Raw genomic sequence first — 19,906 nt, 5'->3', positions numbered from 1 at the left:
GTTTTATTTATAAAGATTGATCTAAGAGGTATTTTTATCCATTATTATAGTTTTCATTAAATGGGAAATGTGGATCTTGCTGTTTCTTATGAATGTTGCAATTTAGAGGGCCGGGCATGGTGCTCCACAAACACAATCCCTGCAGCCACTCAGGAGGCAGATATGTTTGAGGCCAGTCTGGTGTACATAATGAGCTCCAGGCCATCCAGGACTACATTCTGAACCCTGACTCAAAAACAAAGAAAGACACACAATAATAACATTGCAATTTCTATTGGGGTACATGATGAGGAAGTGCTTAACACAAGCTCAAAATAACTTGTGGCTCTATTTTGCTATGCAAATCAACGATTGAATATCTCATCAAAGATATCACAGGAGTCTCCTTTTCAGCTCCCCCATGTTCAAGAATAAGAACATCATCTCAGTTATCTCAACTTTCAATATATTTGGGCCTTCTTGGCACAGAGACGACTTCTTGACTTTCTTTGTATTGCCAGCACCTTGGACAGTACTGGCCACAAACCAGTTCATAGCATCTGTTTTACAGCCTGAAATGATTTCCTTGTGATACCATATTTCATGTCACTGGAGATATATATGTAAATTACTTAAATATAAATCACATGAATTCATTTCATTGTAACAAACAGGATGTATATTTATTAAATAAAGTCTCCTGCTAGACATGTTGTTGCAAATATCTAAGTCTTAGCCTTCACAAAACCACCACAACAATGTAACAGAGGTTTAACATCTAAAAATGTCCTTTTACTACAAGGTTAATATATTCTTACCTGCAAGCTTACCAAGGGGATGTTTTGGGTATAGAAAGGAGGTTCTTGAGCCTGTTCTCTAAAATAAAATTAAAAGGAAAAGGGGGGAAATTCCCTCATATTTTATGAATATTATTACTGTGGAACAATATGGATAAATATAGATTGGAAACACATTTTTCTTAACCCCCTGTTCATCTAATACTTTATAGATACATTTTTCCTGACTCCTATTACTCACGTGCACAAGAGTAAAAAAATGTGAATCTTAGAAGCTAACACCTTGTTTTCACTTGAAGTAACTGGTCTTTGGTGAGGTGAAGGGGAAAAGTGGCCTGTGCTACTTCACCATCATCAGCAACCGTCCCTGAAGCTTGTTAAGTATTCGGTTTAAAATTAGTCATTTCTTCGTATCTTTTCAAGAACCCTTTGTTTGTGGGACAACCATTGTCTATTCGCGGAAATGCCATCCCAGGACTCCGCCCGAGCTGGGGGTGGGGAAGAAGCCGTGCGTGGAGAGATCGACTGAGAATTAAACTGAGCGAACAAAGAGAACTCCCGGCAGCCCTGCGCCAGCGCCTCTCAGCTGCATCAGGAGACTCCAGAGGGTCAGGCCGAGGGTGCAGGCTGCTCCAACCGGCCTCCTAAGGAAAAGAGCTCAAGTAAATAATTGATGGAGATTGATCGGACCCGAGACAAAGCTTTGCTGGAAACCAATACATCCGATTTTAAGCGGTTTCGGAGTCTTCTGCCAAATACAGGAAATGGGAGTAGGGCAAGGATTTTGATGAGCCAGGCTGATAATTCTCCATCTCGGGCGTGGCTCTGGCCTTTTTTGTCTTCTTGCCTCCCATCAGCTACCCCTGTTCCCCATCCTCACTCTTTCCTCTTTAAGCCACCACTCCCGTTACTTCTCTCCTGCCCTCCCTCCAATCCCGCCCTCTTTCCAGCCCAGTCCGGTGAGGTCAGCTCATGAATACTGCTGTACTTCCTGGGGGAGCGTCTGGCACAGCTTGGTACCCGGAGCATTGGGCTGCTGCAGTTGCAATTCCAGCCCAGCTAAGCACCCGCCGGCTAGGAACCCGCTCCCAGAGTTCCGCGTCTTTGTAGTTACCGCCTTTGTTTGGCGAACCCGAGTGGGTGTGGATCCCATGCAAGCAAGCCTGCTCAGCAAGAAAGTCTTCTAGAACACTATGAAGTTGAACACTCTCTGAAAGATAGAAAAATAACCTCGAGGACTCCGAAATATCAGGAAGAAAGCGGTGTTGATTTCCATCAACTTCCTGGAAGCGACGCCTCAGCAGAGAAGTGAGAACTTCTGGATTTTTAAGGAGATGAGGATGAGAAACGGGGTGGGTCCTGGGATAGATAGGATTTGAGATGGAAAGGGTTGATTTAGTCCTTACTTAAATTGCTTGGATGATGATTTGTACTGTAGAAAGTCTTGGGATGCCGTACCTTTTTATTGCTAGTGACAGTCGCCAGGTGCCTTAGATTGTCTGAGTTAGTTACTGAAACCCAAGTTTTCTCTGAGGTTAAAGTTGTCTGGGACCAGGCTTCAGTTCATGACTTCTCAGCTCCTGTGTGCTTTTGCTTAGTTAAATAGAACTTTGTATTGCCAGTATAATTAAGTTGGTTGGCCCACATTAGTCTGACCCATGGCAAAGTAGGCCAGACATTCTAGCAGTGGCTAACTTTGTTTTCCCCTCTGATGTAGTCTTTGCTTTAATCTCTGTATTACAAAGTGAGCTGAAAAGAGATTGCAGAGGCAGAAAAGGAGGTGGGGTATTTGGCTGCTAGAAATGATTATATTCTCAAGATACAACAGATAATAACAGTAATAATGTAAGAACGTTCCTGGGAAATCATCTCTCCTAAACGATGTGTGTGTAAGAGAAGTCTGTGTGTAGTTGTGGCCTTTCTGTGTTTTATAGATAAAAAATGTTCTCCTGAAAAGTGGGCCAAATGAACTAGTTGACTGGGTCACCAGGCAGGAACACAGGGCAGAAGCTTGTTTTTCAGTTTAAAGTGGTCTGTCTATTTTGGGAAGATAGCCACCTGTCTTACACCATAAAGAAAGATGAATAGCTTTCTGGGTATAGCATCTTCTGTTTCAAAATCTGGCTCTGAGTGAACATTCTAACATTTTTTAAATTTAAATTTAATTTTATGTGTATGGTATTTTGCCTGCATGTATATTTGTGTAACATATATAGACCTGACGCCCAGGGAGGCCAGGTCCCATGGAACTGGAGTTTCAGACAGTTGTGAGCTTCCATGTGGGTGTTGGGAATAGAACGTGGGTCCTCTGGAATAGCAGTCAGTGCTATTAACTGCTGAGCCACTTCTCCAGGCACATGACTGGGCATTTTAAAGTTTTAGCTTAGTTTATTATATACCATCTAGGGGGATGGTCAACACGGAAACTCTTTTCTGCATTGCACTTACAACTCAGCGCTTCATAAGCACAGAAAGTGAGTGTGGACAAATTCATCACTGAAAACTTCACAGCCTGCTTGTCAGATTTCCCAAAAGGTATTTTTGAGCTAAAAAAATAATCTCTTTGAGATTTTCAATGGCTGAATCTTATTTCTGATGCTACCATTTTTTTTTAATCTTGTAACTGGGGTTTATTTATAGTCACTCTTTGCATTTTCTTTTGTGTTCTGTTCTAAAGAAAGTTGGCTGTAATTATCTAAAGACAACATTAGGGGATGGAGCGGAATCAGAAAAATGTTATTTATCTACAGTAGATATTCTCTAGGATCTTACATCATTACAGTGTTTCTTTCATTGACATCTGGGGATACTAATTAAATTAAAAATTTCCCCACTAAACTGTGTTTTAAATACAGATTTGAAGCTGAAGAAAGCTGTTTGACAACTATAATGTGTAAACATTTCCTTTGCCTTCCGAAGTCTCTTCGGGACCTTATTCTTCGCCCCCTCCACCATTTCCTCTCCCATTCATTTTCTTTCTGAACCCGTGTCTAACCCTTTCCAAAACCTGCTACCTAAGGAACGCAAGCTTCATCTGCCTTTGACTGAGATGGAGTAAGATGGAAACAGCGCCACGTTGGGCAAAGTGGGAAGTTTACAGCCTTGTACCCTTTTCTTAGTCAAGGGTTTCATTAAACGCTGGATTTCCAAGTCTCCCTTTTTCTCTGTCCAGCAAATTCACCTTTAACTCTGCAACGATGTAAACATACTGTATATTTCTCTTCTTTTTTTTTTCCGTCCCTGCTTAGAAAGGAAGGTTGGTGGCAAAAAGGAAAGAAGAGGATGGTGTAGAGATGGACGGTTCCAAGTCACATCCGGTAGGTTCTCCCTAGACTGCCATGAGTCAGCCACCGTCCGGGGGCGCTGCCCCAGTCGCAACCTCAGCTTCTGCCGCCACCGCAGCCACGGAGGCTCGCCTGCACCCGGAGGGCAGTAGCAGAAAGCAGCAACGAGCTCAATCACCTGCTAGGCCTAGGGACAATTCTTTCCGACAGACCGCCGCGGCCACGCGGTCCCCTCTTGGCGTTGGCACTAAACTCAATTCCGTTCGGCAGCAGCAGCTGCAGCAACAACAGCAGCAGCAGGGTAACAAGATAACCGGTCGTGGCGTCTCTGGAGCCGGCTCCAGAGGATGCGGAGGCGGGGCGGAAAAGGCAACGCCCGTGGTACCCAAAGGGGCTGCTCCAGGAGCTGTCCAGCCCGCGCCTGGTGCTGAAGGGCCCCCCGCGGCGATCCTGTCCTCCGTGAGCTCCAGGAGGCCCGGGCCGCCAGAGGAGCCATCCCGGGAGATAGAATCAGTGCCCTCGAAAGTCGGGGAACCCCCTCCGCTAGGGGGAGGAGGAGGGGGCGGGGAAGGAGGAGGAGCCGGCGGCGGCCCGGGGGACCGGGAGGGGGGCGCTCCGCAGCCGCCGCCGCCCAGGGTTTGGAGAGGAAAAGGCATCCGCGCATCTCACAGGGGTAGTAGCGGCGGGGAGGGGGTCTCCCCTTCGCCACCCACCGCTGCTGCAAGCAGAGCCCCCGGCCCGGGCAGCAGAAACTCTGGAAGCGGCGTCGCAGGGGGCGGCAGCGGAGGTGGAGGGAGCTACTGGAAGGAGGGATGTCTGCAGTCTGAGCTCATCCAGTTCCATCTCAAGAAGGAGCGGGCGGCAGCGGCGGCGGCCGCGGCTCAGATGCACACTAAAAACGGTGGCGGTGGCAGCCGCAGCTCCCCGGTCGCCGGCGCCCCTGCCATCTGTGAGCCCCTTGTGGTCCCCTCCTCCCCAATGGCGGCCGCCGCCGAAGGCCCCCAGCAGAGCGCAGAGAGCAGCGGCAACGGCGGGGCCATGCAGGCGGCGGCTCCCCCTTCGTCGCAGTCGCACCCGCAGCAGCTCCAGGAGCAGGAAGATATGCAGGAGGAGATGGAGAAGCTTCGGGAAGAGAACGAAACTCTCAAGGTGAGGAGGATAGGGGGTGGGGACCGAATGGGGGAGGGGAAGCGTGGGGCCTCCGAGGATTAGGGCGTGTCCCTGTAGGGTTGGAAGGTTGCTAACCTGTTAGGGCTACAGTGAGGGAGGGAAGCTGGGAAGGTGGGGGGAGGTCCATGGCCTACTCCCAATTTGAAATGGAACCTAATATTAATGCCGTTGCGTTTCATTTAAAACCAAATCCAGGCCTTCATTTATCCAATTATCATGATTTGCCCCACTTTCTCATGGGCAGAGAGTGCTAGAGTAACAGAAAGAAAGAAGGAGGCCTAAACTGGGCCTGGTTTTCTAGTTTCTGCTTTCAACCTCCTTTCACTCCTGTCTCCCAGAGGAGGAGGCAGTAAACCTGGGTACTGGGAGTAACCATGGGATGTATGCCGTGCGCATCTGAGGGATTCCAAGGAAGACTGATTGTGACCCATGATGTGTCACTGTCTCAGAACGAGATCGACGAGCTGAGGACCGAGATGGACGAGATGAGGGATACTTTCTTCGAGGAGGACGCCTGTCAGCTGCAGGAGATGCGCCATGAGTTGGAGAGAGCCAACAAAAACTGCCGGATCCTGCAGTACCGCCTCCGCAAAGCAGAGCGCAAAAGGCTCCGCTACGCGCAGACCGGGGAAATTGATGGCGAGCTGTTGCGCAGCCTGGAGCAGGACCTCAAGGTCTGCAGCTGTGGGGGAGGGGAACGAGGGCGCGCCGGGGTCAGTGGGTGGAGACTTTGGTGAGAGCTCTTTACTTTGAAATGGCCTTCATTGATGACTGGCAAAGGGTATTAGGTTGCTAGCATTCACCACAAAATGTCAGCATCCCGGAAGCGGAAGAAAATGTTCAGTTTAGTTTGTGTGTGAGTGTGTGTGTGTGTGAGGGGGCCGTTTCCTGGGAGTAACTCTTTCAGAAGTAATGGGAAGAGGGTTCCTCTCTCCTGGGGTGAAATAAGGCCATCCATGGTTATGGTTAAGCACAGACTCTACATGGCCTGGACTCCAGTGATTTGGCTTGTAATGATGTATTCCCACCGAAGGCCAGATGGAATCAGGCATTCAAGAGTAGCATTGTGGGTTTCTGTGGAGCACTGACATCCAGAATAGCATTGAGAAAATAGTTAAGGTCTCCCCTTACACTCTAAACAGCAACCCATTTGAAGGAGAATGAAGCAAAAGAAAATATCTCAATTTGTAATGTAATTGCCCATCCAGAATATATCCCAGAAGACAGGCTTTGAGACAGCTCAAAGCTTGCAGTACACGTTTTCTTTGGGTGTTCTTTCTTCAGTTCAGTTTGACAGGAGGCAAATTTATTTTCAAGGCAAACTGAATGTTAAACTCATCACTACTGACAACCAAATCTACCTTTATCTATATTAACTTCATCAATAGGAAAGTGAAGTCAATTAACCTAGAGGTGTTTTAAGGAAGCTCTGAGTAAGTCCTTGCTTTGTTCATTTTGTTTCCTTTGGGACACAAAGCGACTCATAGGGAGCTGTAACATTATTATGTATGTTATTGATTGATTTTGAAGAAAAATCTGTGAATTAGAGTTTATTAATGGAACCACTTTGGAGAGGCACCATTGGCACTTTAATGCACACACACACACACACACACACACACACACACACATTGTGTTTTGCCTGCATGTATGTTTGTGCCCCAGATGTATGTCTGCTGCCCTTAGATGCCAGAAGAAGGCATAGCATCTGGGAACTGAATACAGAGTCCTCTAGACAAGCATCCAGTGCTCTTAATCAAAAGCACTTTTTTCATAGGTTCTATGCATGCAATGCACCTGGGCCTTATAGCAAGCTTGACGGTAGCCACACTCCCTTTATTCAGTCTAAACCAGGACTAGCTGTGTCCTGAGACTCTACACTCAATGTTCAGTATCCCTTCAAAGCTCTAGAATCTTCAAGATAATCTCAAAAGTTGGGGTAAAAATATATACTAGTATTAAAACAGAAAAGAATCTCAAGTAGTAGAATGCTTGCTAATCTTAAGTACTTGAAACTAGTTGGAGATATAAGGGGGGAAAATCAAGTCCCAATACCCAGTCATTAAAAATGTCTTTTTCTCTATTTCTCAGTGGGGGCAAGAGTGGAATCATGTAGCCCATGGTTTTACTGTAAAATTAAAGCAAATATGTTAAATCTATCATATTGCTCTGATGTAGTGAGGTGAAAGGAACAAAGTTGAGGCAGCCATCTGGCTACCTGTTAGTTGTGCAGCCATGCACATATTACATAATATTTCCCCCCTCAATAAAGCAGATACAATCATAGCATCTATCCTATGGGATTTTGGTGAGGATTATGTGATTGATATATGAATGGCACATAGATGAGGTATTGGAAACACTGCCACATAGTAAGTGCTGTGGAAATACTGGTTTTTAATGACTTCAATATGAGTCAAATTATATTTCATTGCTACAAACACATCATTGTAGGTTGCAAAAGATGTATCTGTGAGACTTCACCATGAACTGGAAAATGTGGAAGAAAAGAGAACAACAACAGAAGATGAAAATGAGAAGCTGCGGCAGCAACTTATAGAAGTTGAAATTGCGAAGCAAGCCTTACAAAATGAACTGGAGAAAATGAAGGAGGTTAGTATCTGACTTCATGATTGACTGGGTATGTTTGTTTAGCCTAATATCACTGCTTAGAAATTTTCTTTCCTGATTGTAACTTTCCAGTCTACTCAATATAGTAAGAACTAAAAGATTGCCTTGAATGGAATAGCAAGGAAAATACTCTAGCCTGAACTCCTAATTTAACTTGCTATGAGCTACAAACTGATGTTTATGTTTCTGTTGTTGGAATGCATGTGAATTAAATACATTTACTAGCAAACCACACAAGCATGATATCAAGTTAAGTGACGTCTGTGTTAGCTGAGGCAAACAGTTTCATAAGATTGTTGCTGTGTTCATAGAACAGTAAGCTTCTATAGTGGGCAGAGTCACAAATCCCATTCAATCCCGTCCAACCAAGTTTTCTCTATAACAATGTTTCCCAAATTGTTTAATGTTCAGAATATAATCCCAAAGATCTTTCACAGCAGCCAAGTCAATCCCATCAGAGCTCTGATGAAAGGTTTTGTTTGTTTCCAGTTGGTATCTACCCAGTTGTACCTCAAAGTAATCCACCTTAGTTCTGTCTTTTAGGGTAGAAGATTCAAAGTTCTCTTTCCCATGTCCATTCTGTGAACATCCAATATTCCAAAAGAATAATGATCGCAGAAAATAATCAGAGAAGAAAACAAAAAGCCTATCAATAAGTAACTAGAGTCATGATAAACATTTTCACTGTACTATAATATTTTTAAGCTACTTTGAATTATTGTCAGTGTAATATATGAAAACTATGAGCAAAAAATAGGCAAAAGAAGAAATGGACTCCTGATCAATTTCCTCTGCTTGGAATTATAAAATTCCAAAAATATTCATCTTTGCAAAGAGTATTGAGGCACTTGTATCTGTTATTAACAGTGAAAACATCAGCAGCACAATCAAGAGTCCGTAAATGGAAGGACTTTGAAATACTCTTTGGTGGAGCAGACTATTTTTTGTGATCTTTGTCCCCAGGTTTTCTAATATTATCATAACTTTAAGCACCTTTTTATTTTATTTTTAGTATTTCATATATTAACTAATTAATTTTTGAGATAGGATCTCTCGGTGTAAGTCAGGAATTTTTTATATAGTCTGGGATGGGCTCAGGCCTGAGGTGTCCCTCTGTCTCTGCCTCCCAAGGTCTGCAATTGCAGATGTGTAACACTCGCATTTTACCTAAGCATCCTTTCAACATGGCAAAATAAAAAAAACACCGTGGTTGAAATATGTTTCTTGGTCAGAAATCCAGAGTGTCTCTGTGTTACTGTCGAAAAATACAAAGATTGAGAATCACATATTACACCTTCACCCAGAACTAATGAAGTGACCTTGAAAAGCCCATAACTTCTACTTTTCTCTATTTATTCTAAACTGTAAAGGGTTTTTCAAAGGATTTTCAGTGTCTTCTCCTATGACATAGTTTATCTTGCAGTTCAGGACACTGCCATTTAGAGAACAAATCATATTTTCCCCTAAAGTTATGAAACTAAATACAAAGTTATTGTATGCATATGATCTTCAGAATAGTGTACAATTGAAGAGTTTCAAATTTAGTGTTTCTGGTGGGGGAGGGAGTGAAGAAAATAGCTGGTCAGTTTGCAAGGATTGCTATCACCAAGTACTAGATAGTTTACTGTCTCACAATCCTAGAGGCCACAGGCCCAAGAACAAAGTTTCAGCAAAGTTGGTCCCTTCAGAGGGCTTTGAGAGAAGGGTCTGCCCCAGGCCTCCCTCCTCAACTTGTTGCTGGTCACCTTCATGTTTCTAAGACAGGTTCCCTATGGCTACCTGCTTAGAAACTTCTGAGTTGACCCTCATTCTGTGCATGCATGCGTGTGTGCATGTGTGTGTGTGTGTGTGTGTGTGTGTGTGTCTGTCTGTCTGTACACTGTGTGGATGTTTGTGGAGGGCAGAGGTCAGCCTCAGGTGGTGTTTCTTGGGAACTATCCACCTTTGTTGAGATAGGGTTTCTCACCAGCATCTGTGGCTCAAGAATTAGGCTAGATTGGCTGGCCACAAAGCCCTGGGGATCCAGCTACTCTTATTTCTTCAGTGAACGCTTACAAGCATACACCACCATGCCCAGACTTCTTCTTCTTCTTTTTTTTTTATTATTTCAAGACAGGTTTTCTTTGTGTAGCTTTGAAGCCTATTCTGGAACTCTCTTTGTAGACCAGGCTAGCCTCGAATTCACAGAGATCTGCCTGCCTCTTCCTCCCAAGTGCTGGAATTAAATGCATGTACCACCATGACCTGGCCAACACTCAGTCTTTTTATGTGGTGAGAACTAAGAATGCAACTCAAGTACTTGAGCTTACAAAGTAAGCATCTTGTTGTCTGGCATATTTCTCCAACACCCAACATTTCCTGTTTGTAAGCACACAAGTCATATTAGACGACGATCTTTCCCAATGGATTTACTTTCAATTGATTACCTTTGTAAAGAAATTATTTCCAGGTAATTTTTTCCTGCCTGGATATCATCTAAGTGGGGATTAGGATTTTAACATGAGTTTGAGGAAAAGGGTAAAGGAAAATCACTCAATGACTTAGTGTGGGAAAATGAAAGTCCATTTTTGCATGAGGCTTCTCCCCTGTTCATGTGTGATTTTATTTTGGTCTTGGCCTTTGTTTATGCCATTTAAAAACATTCAAGCAACAGCATACCTTACTTGGTTGCCAGAGATAAAAAGAAAACTACCTTGTAATTTGGCATCATGTGGATATTTCTCAAGTGAATACGTAGAAACTTGTGCTTAAGAATGGCTTAAGCTGAGGAATTGGGAGACAGCTCAGTGCATGAAATATTTACCGAGCATGCATGAGGGTATGAGTTTAGATTCCCAACACTCTTGTGAAGCCAAGTAGGCCATGAAATGCATTGTGCATCTGTAACCCTGGTCCTGGGGAGATAAGGGGACAAAGACAGGCAGATTTTAGGGCCTCTCTGTCCAGAAAGCCTAGTTGATATGGTGAAATCCAGATTCAGTAAAAGGCCATGCTCCCCCTCCACAGGAGGAAAGTGTAGAAAAAGAACCCTAACACTAACCTCTAATCTCTACATGTTTATACACATACACATACCTGCAAAGAAATAATCCTGTGTCCTGAAAAGAGGAAAATGCTCATAGACCCATCCACTCGCCATACCGATGGGCCTTCCTCCATCTTAAAATAAAAATCACTTCCCTGGAATGCTTTCTTTCTTAAGGACTCTGGCTCTCAATTAGGAAAACATGGGTACCACACTAATAAGTGGGGACCTAAAGATAATTCATGTTTACTGAGGTATAATCAAACCCTTAACTTAAACTCTGACTAAGTAAGAGAGCCATGGAAGTCCAGGGAAATTTAGCAGCATTTATGCAAGACATCAGCTTTCTGTGTTTGCTATATGTGGGATCCATATATTTATGTTCATGCGTATACAGGTGCACTCAGCTGCATTTGCACTTGCATGGAGGTCAGAGGTCAACATCAGGTATTTGCTCTTATTGATCTCCACCCTAATTTGTTTCGAATAGTGTCTCTCACAGAATCTGGACGGAATTCACTATTTTGGCCAGATTGTCAGGGGCGGGAGGGCTTCACGCCGCTGCTATTCCTCCCACAGGAGCTGAGATTGCAATTACATCCTGCCTTGCTGGACTTCTATGTCATTGTGGGAGATTTGAACTCAAGATCTTGTGCTTATTCAGCAGGAACTTTCCTCACTGAACAATGTCCCCATCCCAGGACATTAGCTTTTAAAAAGTAACTTTTTACTACGAAAAATAAAATTAGGAAATGTGTGATGGGAGGAGGGAAGAAAAGTAGAAGTTTGAGAAGTCTGGCATGTGGACATGTAAAAATTACTAAATGTGATGAAGAAAATTGAAAACCAATCTAACAGGTATAACCATCTGCCCAAGACTGACTCCATAGGATCAGAAAATCACATGTAGGAAACAGTCTAAAAATCAGAAGTATCCCACTGAAATAAGGTTATCATGGAGTGATCATGTTTTTCTAAGAGAATGATGCTAAAACTGAGCTCAGGCTACTGAGGTGTTGTGGGAGGTCAAGGCTCTTACCTTCAAGTGTGACACAATCTGAGTTCAACTCCCAGAACCCCTATCGTGAAAGGAGAGGACTGAGTCCTTAAAATTGACCTCTGAGTTCCATATGTGGGCTATGGTATCCCTCAAATAAATCAAAAAATATATATAACAATAATGAAAATAAGATGAGCTGCCATAGTAGCTAGGTTACTTGGTAGGGTGGGGTTCTTAACCATCGGCTGTCTCATTTGTAAAGTGCAGATTTGCTCATGGAGTAACATAGCACCATGTCAAATTCTGAAGAAGAAAAGACACTAGTTATACAGTCATGAAATATTAAATAAAAGCAGACTGCTAATCTTAAGATTTTAGCTGCATATACAGATCCATATAGATGTTGAACAGTGCCCTTGAGACCAATAGACCATCTGCTAGAGTTTGGAACCATTTACTAACACTTTAACTAGCTTCAAGGGTATTGACCAATTGCTCTCAGAGTTGGTGACTGCACAGAGTCCTGTGCACCTGCACACATCCATCTGCTTATTGTCTTCCTCTGGGAGGATGGAGTAGGCACTTGGGAGGAAGTACTGAGTAGAAGCAGGATGGGGTAATTAGTTTAGGCTTTTGCAATTTGTCCCTTATATTGAAAGAGCTGATATGCTGCCAACTGCAAACAAGAGGGACCTCTTAAATCGCTGCCTTCGAACCTTAATAGCATTTTCATCCCCATTATGAAACATTGATTTGCTAGTAGCACTATGTCTTCTTGAGAGAAATGCTTTTACCTTTCTATAACTCTGAGAAAGTGACCATCTGGCTTTGGGCATCGTAATGGATCAGGGCAATAGAGAGTTCTGTGAAAGTTACTGTACCCAAACAAGGAGCTCTTTGGATGTCAGGATATGTTTATGCACCAATCAGATAAAGTTAGGGTTTTGTGGGAGGCTCTGGGTTGAGTGAGGTTTTTCCCCTATAAAATCGGTCACTGCTGTTCATAGACTTCTGCTTTAATAAGAGGAAGCATCGTTTTTGAATGCTTCAAAGTTTCTTATGCTTACCCTGGGGAGGGAATCTTCATAAGTCATTTAAATGTTTGTAAAACAGTTCATGATAGATAATTGAACAAAAATAATTAAAATAAGACCAAAGAGAATGATCTGATGATGGGAACTATTCAGGGGACCTCTTTCAGCATCTCTCTTTGCTGTTTCTTCCCTCCGCCTTACATAAAAAGCTTAGAGAAAATAATTTTCTTAAAATTTTCCAGTCTTGGCTCTCGAGGACTCTTAACTGTCCAGCTGCAATAGCATCATCTGCCTTGGGACTTTTATTTTCTCTGTGTGTTTGGTTTATATGTCCCATCTATTACAATGAGCTTTCACTTTAGAACACAGAAATAATTAGTACTATAAATTTTAGCAGTAGCATCACTGTTCTTTAATTGCCTTGTGATCTTATCAATACATCTGGAGACTTACACACAGGACATTTTAATAGATAAATCTATGTACTTTATGTTCACGATTTTATATGTATTTTCTTGTGTAAAATTATGTACTGTTACTAACTATACTTGGTTTGGATAGGTCATATTTATATAAGTAATAAGATGCAAAAAGGCAATTCTGAGTGATACATCACTGACAGTATAAGCCCACAATGCAGTTTTAATGGGGAATTCTTCAACATGTAAGTATTTTATCCTGCTTCTCATAGCTCATTAAAATGTGCAAAATGGAGACTTCAGAAATGGCTCATTGGTGAAGAGCACTTGCTTCTTTTACAGAGTACCTGAGTTCATTCCCAGTACCCACATGGGATCCTACAACCACCTCTAACTCCAGTTGCAAGGGTTCTGTGTCCTCTACTGACATCCTTGGCCTTCTGTGCATGGCGCACAGACATACACTTACTCACACGCCCATGCACATATACCTAAAAATAAATACTCTTAATGCTCATTGCTGTTTAGATGAGTATTATTATTGAACACTTAAGAATTATTTTTCAAGTCATAGCCAACGGTTTGCCAAATAATATAGAAAGGAGTAATAGAGTAAAGATGGCTGTCTCGTAAGCATTGCGAAGCTTGTCTTCCCCAAAGTTGCAGTTTGTGCTCAACACATTTTTGCTGCACTTTCATTTATTTATCTTGTCTTCTTATGTGTGTTCATGCACATATATCACAGCATCCATATAGAGGTCAGAGGACAACTTGTGGGAGTTGATTTTCTCTTTCTAGCTTGTGGGTCCCCGGGATTCAACTTGGCAGCAGGTGCCTTTGCCTACAAAGAAATTTCCCACACTAGTAAATACATTTTCAAAAATATTTTGAAATATTGTTTGTTTCAAACAAAAATGTTTCTTTGAACATATTTGTTTGCTTAGGATTTGCAAATCTTACTAGATCTTTTAAAGGAAATTTTCTATGTAGTGGCATATACTCAGAAGTAATTCCCAAATTTTGTGTTAGGCAAGTGGCTCTTTTCCCAATTGTCAAGCAGAAGCAAAGTAGCTATCCTGAGTAAATTGGGAGCATGGGGACCTTGAGGAAGGGTTGAAGAGGGGAGGGGAGAGGCAGGGAGGGGAGCAGAGAAAAATGTCGAGCTCAATAAAAGTCAATAAAAAAGCACAAAAAGCAAAGTAGCTCTTAGATAAGAAATTGGTATTGTTTGAGAAATATACTGAATACCGATTACAGAACATACGTATAAAATTTATGATTATTTGCATTAAAAGACAGATCAGTACTAACCGTCTCCCCCAAAACACACAGAGTTGATCAGATCCCAGCTCCTTTCTTGGTAGGAATTTTTAAGCTCATATTCAAACACCACGGGAAAGGGAGGGGATTGGAAGGGAAAAGAAGGGAAGAGAGGATACTCACATATGTTTAAACACACTCTGTAAGCATCTTTCTACTTCCTATCTATCATCCCTATCGACCTTAATGCTTAAAACATAATGGGTACCACTATTCAATAGTTGTGTCTGAAGGTCTGTTTAATTTGCTGATCAGACATATTTATGAGAGCTGAGTTTCCATCCCTGGTCTCTGCTTTGGTCTAAGGACTCTGAGCTGAGCTTTGAATGACCCACCCGGGAGAGGGCAAGTCAGCAGTTTACCTACAGAAAACTCTCCATTATAAGACCTAATGTAGTCATCGAAAACTGTTTACCTCTCTGACTTCTGTATCCAGCATGTTTCAAAAAGTGACTTAGAAACTTCACACTAAAACTAGTCCACAGCTGAAGCAAAGGCTTAAAAATTAAGTCAAGTAAAAGTTCTGAGAAGATGAAAGTGAGCTTGATCTAAAGGATGTGCATTGCTGTGGAGTTCTGAGTTTAGCAGAAATCGAAGCGGCGGGGAAATATTGAAAGAACTTCTTTCCCAGCCATGGCCATGTATGGAGGCAACGCTCCGTTTCTGAGACGTGTTGACTGATTCAAACAGACCCTATGACAGCCAGCATGATTGTATGAACTTTTAAAGCAATGTTTGCTTTTCATCTACACAGTTAGCAAATTAGGAAGTAAAAGTTTTCAGAAAATAAAGTTAGATATTTGGTTATGACCCGTGAACTTGAGTGTGATTTATTAGAAAGCGCTTATGCTGTGGAGTCTGGAAGCTACACAAGGCCTCGCCCGTCATTTGAAATTTGCAGTGCCAAGTTTATTTATAAGGGCATAAGTTAAACATTATTTTCAAAGGTTCTTCTAAAAAGCACATTTTCTATTTTGTCAGCTGTCCATTGATATTCTTTAAGTTCTATAATCATCGGGAAGACTGAATTGGACTGCTGAGTTAGTTGTCTTGCTGTGAGAAAACACCTGACGGAAGAATGGTTTGTTTTTAGCTTACAGTTCAAGGGGATACAGTATGTGGTGGCAGCTAGAGTTCAAAGTAACAGGTCACCAGGCATCACAACCAGAGAGAAAAGAGTAATGGTTACTTGTGCTCATCTCACTTTCTCCTTTTTGTTTATCCCAGAACACCAGGCACCGTAGTTAAGGTGGGTCTTCTTGTCCCAACCCGGTTTGGATAATCCTTCACAGGCATGTCCCGAGACTTGGACAATCTGCCTAATTAACAATCAGTATTAGCAATCTAAATCACCATAATTTAGTCTCTATGATTTCTTTTTTTTTTCATGTTCTTTACCATAGTGGGATTATATAGATAAGGCAAAGAAGAGAGAAAATATCGGGGGGGGGGGGGCTTGTTAAACTGTAGGTCAGAATCTAGTTTTACGCTATAAGAGCCAGAACTCAAGTTGTTATATGTATGACTGAGGACAAAGTAGAGCCTTCTTCATACTCTGAGCTACAGCTTTCTTATGTAGCCTTAGGGATCAGTTCTAGGAAGCCACAAAAATCCATGTAGTAAACAAAAACTTCACCGTCTTTACAACAAACAACCCAGAAAATTAAATGATGGTATCATAATTGAGGTGGGCGCTTTAGCAATTAAAACCACTAGGGTGATATCCGTCCTTGCTAACTGCCTATTAACTGCTAGTTTCTCAGTACTGCGGGTACGTATGGTTCATGACTTAATGAGCATTGGTCCTTGGTTACACATTCAAACATTTTTAGTTCTTCATTACTGACATTTAATTGATTAATCCTCCACAACTTTGACTGTTTTGGAAGTTGGCTGCATGTTACCAAAGGCATAATAAAATTCTCTAATTTTGTTTAGGTTTGTATGTGTGACAGATAGTAAACCTCTTAAATTAACCCCTAGTAAGAATCTCTAGTTCTCATCTTTAAAAATTCCAAGTCTATATAGCTGAGATATACATACTATAGGTACTGCCTTCAGACTTTAGGCCAGTATTATGGTTTGAAAATAAATGCCCCCAGTATCGTGCCTGAATACTTGACCCTTAACTGACAGTGTTTTAGAGGAGATTCTGGATGTTTCGGAGGTAAAGCTTAGCAGGAAGAATTAGGTCAGTGAGGACAGTATCTTTGAAGGTGATGCTTGGTTTCTAGTCTCCTCCTCACATGCTGCTTTCTGTCTACATAAGATCAACAGCCTCCTAAGTCACATAATTTCACTGCCATGATGTTTCCCAAACACCTGGGCAAAGCAACCACGAATCAAGTATTCAGAACCCGTAAGTGCAAATAAATCTGTCCTCTCTTGGCCTGTTTCAGTTGGGCATTTTGTCACAGCAACAGGAAAAGCAAATAACAGTCACATGTTGTGGGATTTCCCTCTGTGTGCTGTGATTACCATTAATGAATAAAGACACTGCTTTCTTTGGACCTATGGCAGGTCAGAACTTAGGTAGGTGGGGAAAACTAAACTGAATGCTGGAAGAATGAAAGGCAAAGTCAGGGAAAAGCCATGGAGCCACCAGAGACAGACGCCGGTTGGAATCTTGCTGGTAAGCCAGATACACAGATTAATAGAAATTAATATAAGAGTTAGCCAATAAGAAGCTAGAGCTAATGGGCCAAGCAGTGATTTAAATAATACAGTTTCCATGTGATTATTCTGGGGCTGAGCAGCGGGGAACCAACAAGCGGATTCCCCTCCTCCTACAGTCAAAATTGACACTATTCTTGTCTACTGCTTCCTTCTACCATAATCAGTCTTGGCACCAGAGAAGTGCCTTTGTCTACTACTAGAATTGTCAGAATGTGACATCTTGTATCGCTCTAATCCTTTGGCATGTAGCTAAAAACCCATAAAATTTTGACATTAAGTTAGCAGATATGATTTCCTACTATGTATATGTATATATACATAGAAATATATATCTTTAGGTCTATCTGATACTGTAGTCATGGAGATAGTCTGTGCACTCAAGTTAATGATTTGATGTTCATGATGTCAGGAGGTTTTCATAAGAACATTCAGGCTGAGTTCTCTGAGGTTTGGGCTCAGATCTGCTTTCGTCCCTGTAGATTCTTCAACACCAAGTTTGTTGTTAGGAAACAATTTGACCATCTACATTGATAATATAGTAACTTCTATTTCATAATGAATATTTATTTTTTGTTTTGGTTCTGTTGTTTTCATATAGCCTTGGCTGCCTTTGAACTTACTATGTAGCAGAGCTTGCCCTTGAAGTTCTGATCCTTCTGCCTTCAATTCTCAAGTGCTAGAATTACAGACATGTACTATCATGCCTGCTTATACTTAATTTGAACACATACTTTCCACATGCTATACTAAAATTTCCCCCCAGACTTCCACATGCTATACTATAAATCTCCCCAGACTTGACTGAGTCCACCTTCCTCATTTGCATAGCAACCAGAGGACAACCTAACACAAAGTTGATGAGCAATAAGAGATTCTGAAAAACAAAAATTATAAAATTGTAAATAAGAAAGATGTTTTATCTGAGAATTCAAAACAAAACAAAAGCTCACCTGAACTGAAACTCAACATCTAGACAACTTTTTCAGTGGTGTTTAATACAATATAAACGCAATGAGGAGGGAGCAGGTGGACAAATGCTGCCTCATCTGCTTCACTCTCCTGCCTCACTGCTCTAGACATGCTAAAGAATAGAGGAAGGCTTTATTCATCAAGTGGGCTAAAGTACAAAATGTGTTAGGTTGTTTTGTAGCTTTATTGATGCCCCAGCTAACACCCTTACTCTCTCAGTTTAAGAGCTGTATTTCTACTGAATTTGTGCATATGTACCACACATGTAAAAACTGGACCTGATGAAGAGGCTTTCAAGAAGATGAGTTTGCTGTCATAGGAGCATCCTATTAGCTGTCTAGATCAGAATTTACTAGGTTCCTTTGTGACGTAACACTCACACTGCTTTGGAATAGATACCACACAATATCATTGCACATTGGGAAGTGTTTTCTGAATTAAACATCTGGTTGTTTGGGTGAGTTTTAAGATTTTACTGTATTTTAATAGACATACAATTATTTATTTGATTTTTGATGTAATTCCACTTTTACATTCCATGGTCATCTAAACTGATCTTTATACAGATGGTAAATGGCATTTGAAGACGACATTTGAAGATGTCATTAAGCTTCCCTCCTGACATTTTCCATTTTATACTTACATACTTCACTTAATAGGGCCATCTATATTCAGCACAGTTTAACTTAGAAGCACTTAAAATAAAAAATTTAAAGTAATCGGTATTTCTCTGCTGCCTAGCTCAGTTATTTCCAACTGTCCAATCAATTAATCATAGAAGTAAATGTTTCATAAAATTAGCTCTGTTATCTTTTCTTTCTTCACAAAAGTTCTTATCATCCTATTAGCCAAGAACCTTAAATTGCAGCATAAATAATTAGATGGCTCAGTGTCTTATTGTGTTGCTAAATATTGACAGTTAATGTCACACTATGGGGTATACCATCTACCTTATTGTGGATAAAAGAAAAAAAATCAGATCATGTTCTATCCATTAAACTTAGGAAAAGCTCACATGGAAGGTATTCTCTTCCAGAGATACATATAGCTATTAGATTCATTTGTAAGACTGGTTAAGTATAAGTTAGAATAATTGTATTTTATAAGAACTCTAAAGGTAGTTATCTTGTTTCTAATTCTATTGTTGTAAACTCCAAGAATTTAGAGATAGGATAGGATAGATAGAATAGAGATGATACAATAGATGATAGTCAGATGAAAGATGATAGATAGATAGATAGATAGATAGATAGATAGATAGATAGATAATAGATGGATAGATAGATAGATGATAGATAGATAGATGGATAGATAGATAGATAGATAGATAGATAGATAGATAGATAGATAGATGATAGATTGATGGTGATGGGTGGATGGTTGGATGGATGGATGGATGGATGGATGGATGGATGGATGGATGGATGGATGGATGGACATAGAGCATTACAGATTCAGTGGCAGCTGAACTGTGGAGCTGTGGAGTATGTTTACTAGGTGGTGTCTCTTAGTTGTTGACTGACTGAAGGAGACTTGGCTACTACATTTTAGTGTAGTGTTGAAAGAAAGAAGACATGAGACCTACATCACTCCCTCCTGACC

At 41.4% G+C, this 19,906-nt stretch overlaps 1 protein-coding gene across 2 annotated transcripts in view; it reads left to right on the top strand.

The window, feature by feature from the left end:
* Window positions 1-1,428: 1,428 nt before the first annotated feature.
* Window positions 1,429-19,906, top strand: part of Mtcl3 (MTCL family member 3) — a 49,082-nt gene continuing 30,604 nt past the window's right edge. The window contains exons 1-4 of one of the 2 annotated variants that reach the window (XM_075946710.1): window positions 1,429-2,084; window positions 4,025-5,209; window positions 5,680-5,904; window positions 7,685-7,843. In XM_075946710.1, coding sequence (XP_075802825.1) covers window positions 4,115-5,209; window positions 5,680-5,904; window positions 7,685-7,843 — 1,479 coding nt within the window. In that variant the 5' untranslated portion in view covers window positions 1,429-2,084; window positions 4,025-4,114. The remainder of the gene's footprint in view (window positions 2,085-4,024; window positions 5,210-5,679; window positions 5,905-7,684; window positions 7,844-19,906) is intronic. The other variant, XM_075946702.1, reaches the window with a different exon arrangement.

Source organism: Microtus pennsylvanicus, chromosome 1 (genome assembly GCF_037038515.1).
Source record: "Microtus pennsylvanicus isolate mMicPen1 chromosome 1, mMicPen1.hap1, whole genome shotgun sequence".
Lineage (NCBI taxonomy): Eukaryota > Metazoa > Chordata > Mammalia > Rodentia > Cricetidae > Microtus > Microtus pennsylvanicus.
The sequence above is the reverse complement of the archived record's forward strand: the minus strand, read 5'-3'. Positions and strand labels throughout refer to the sequence as shown.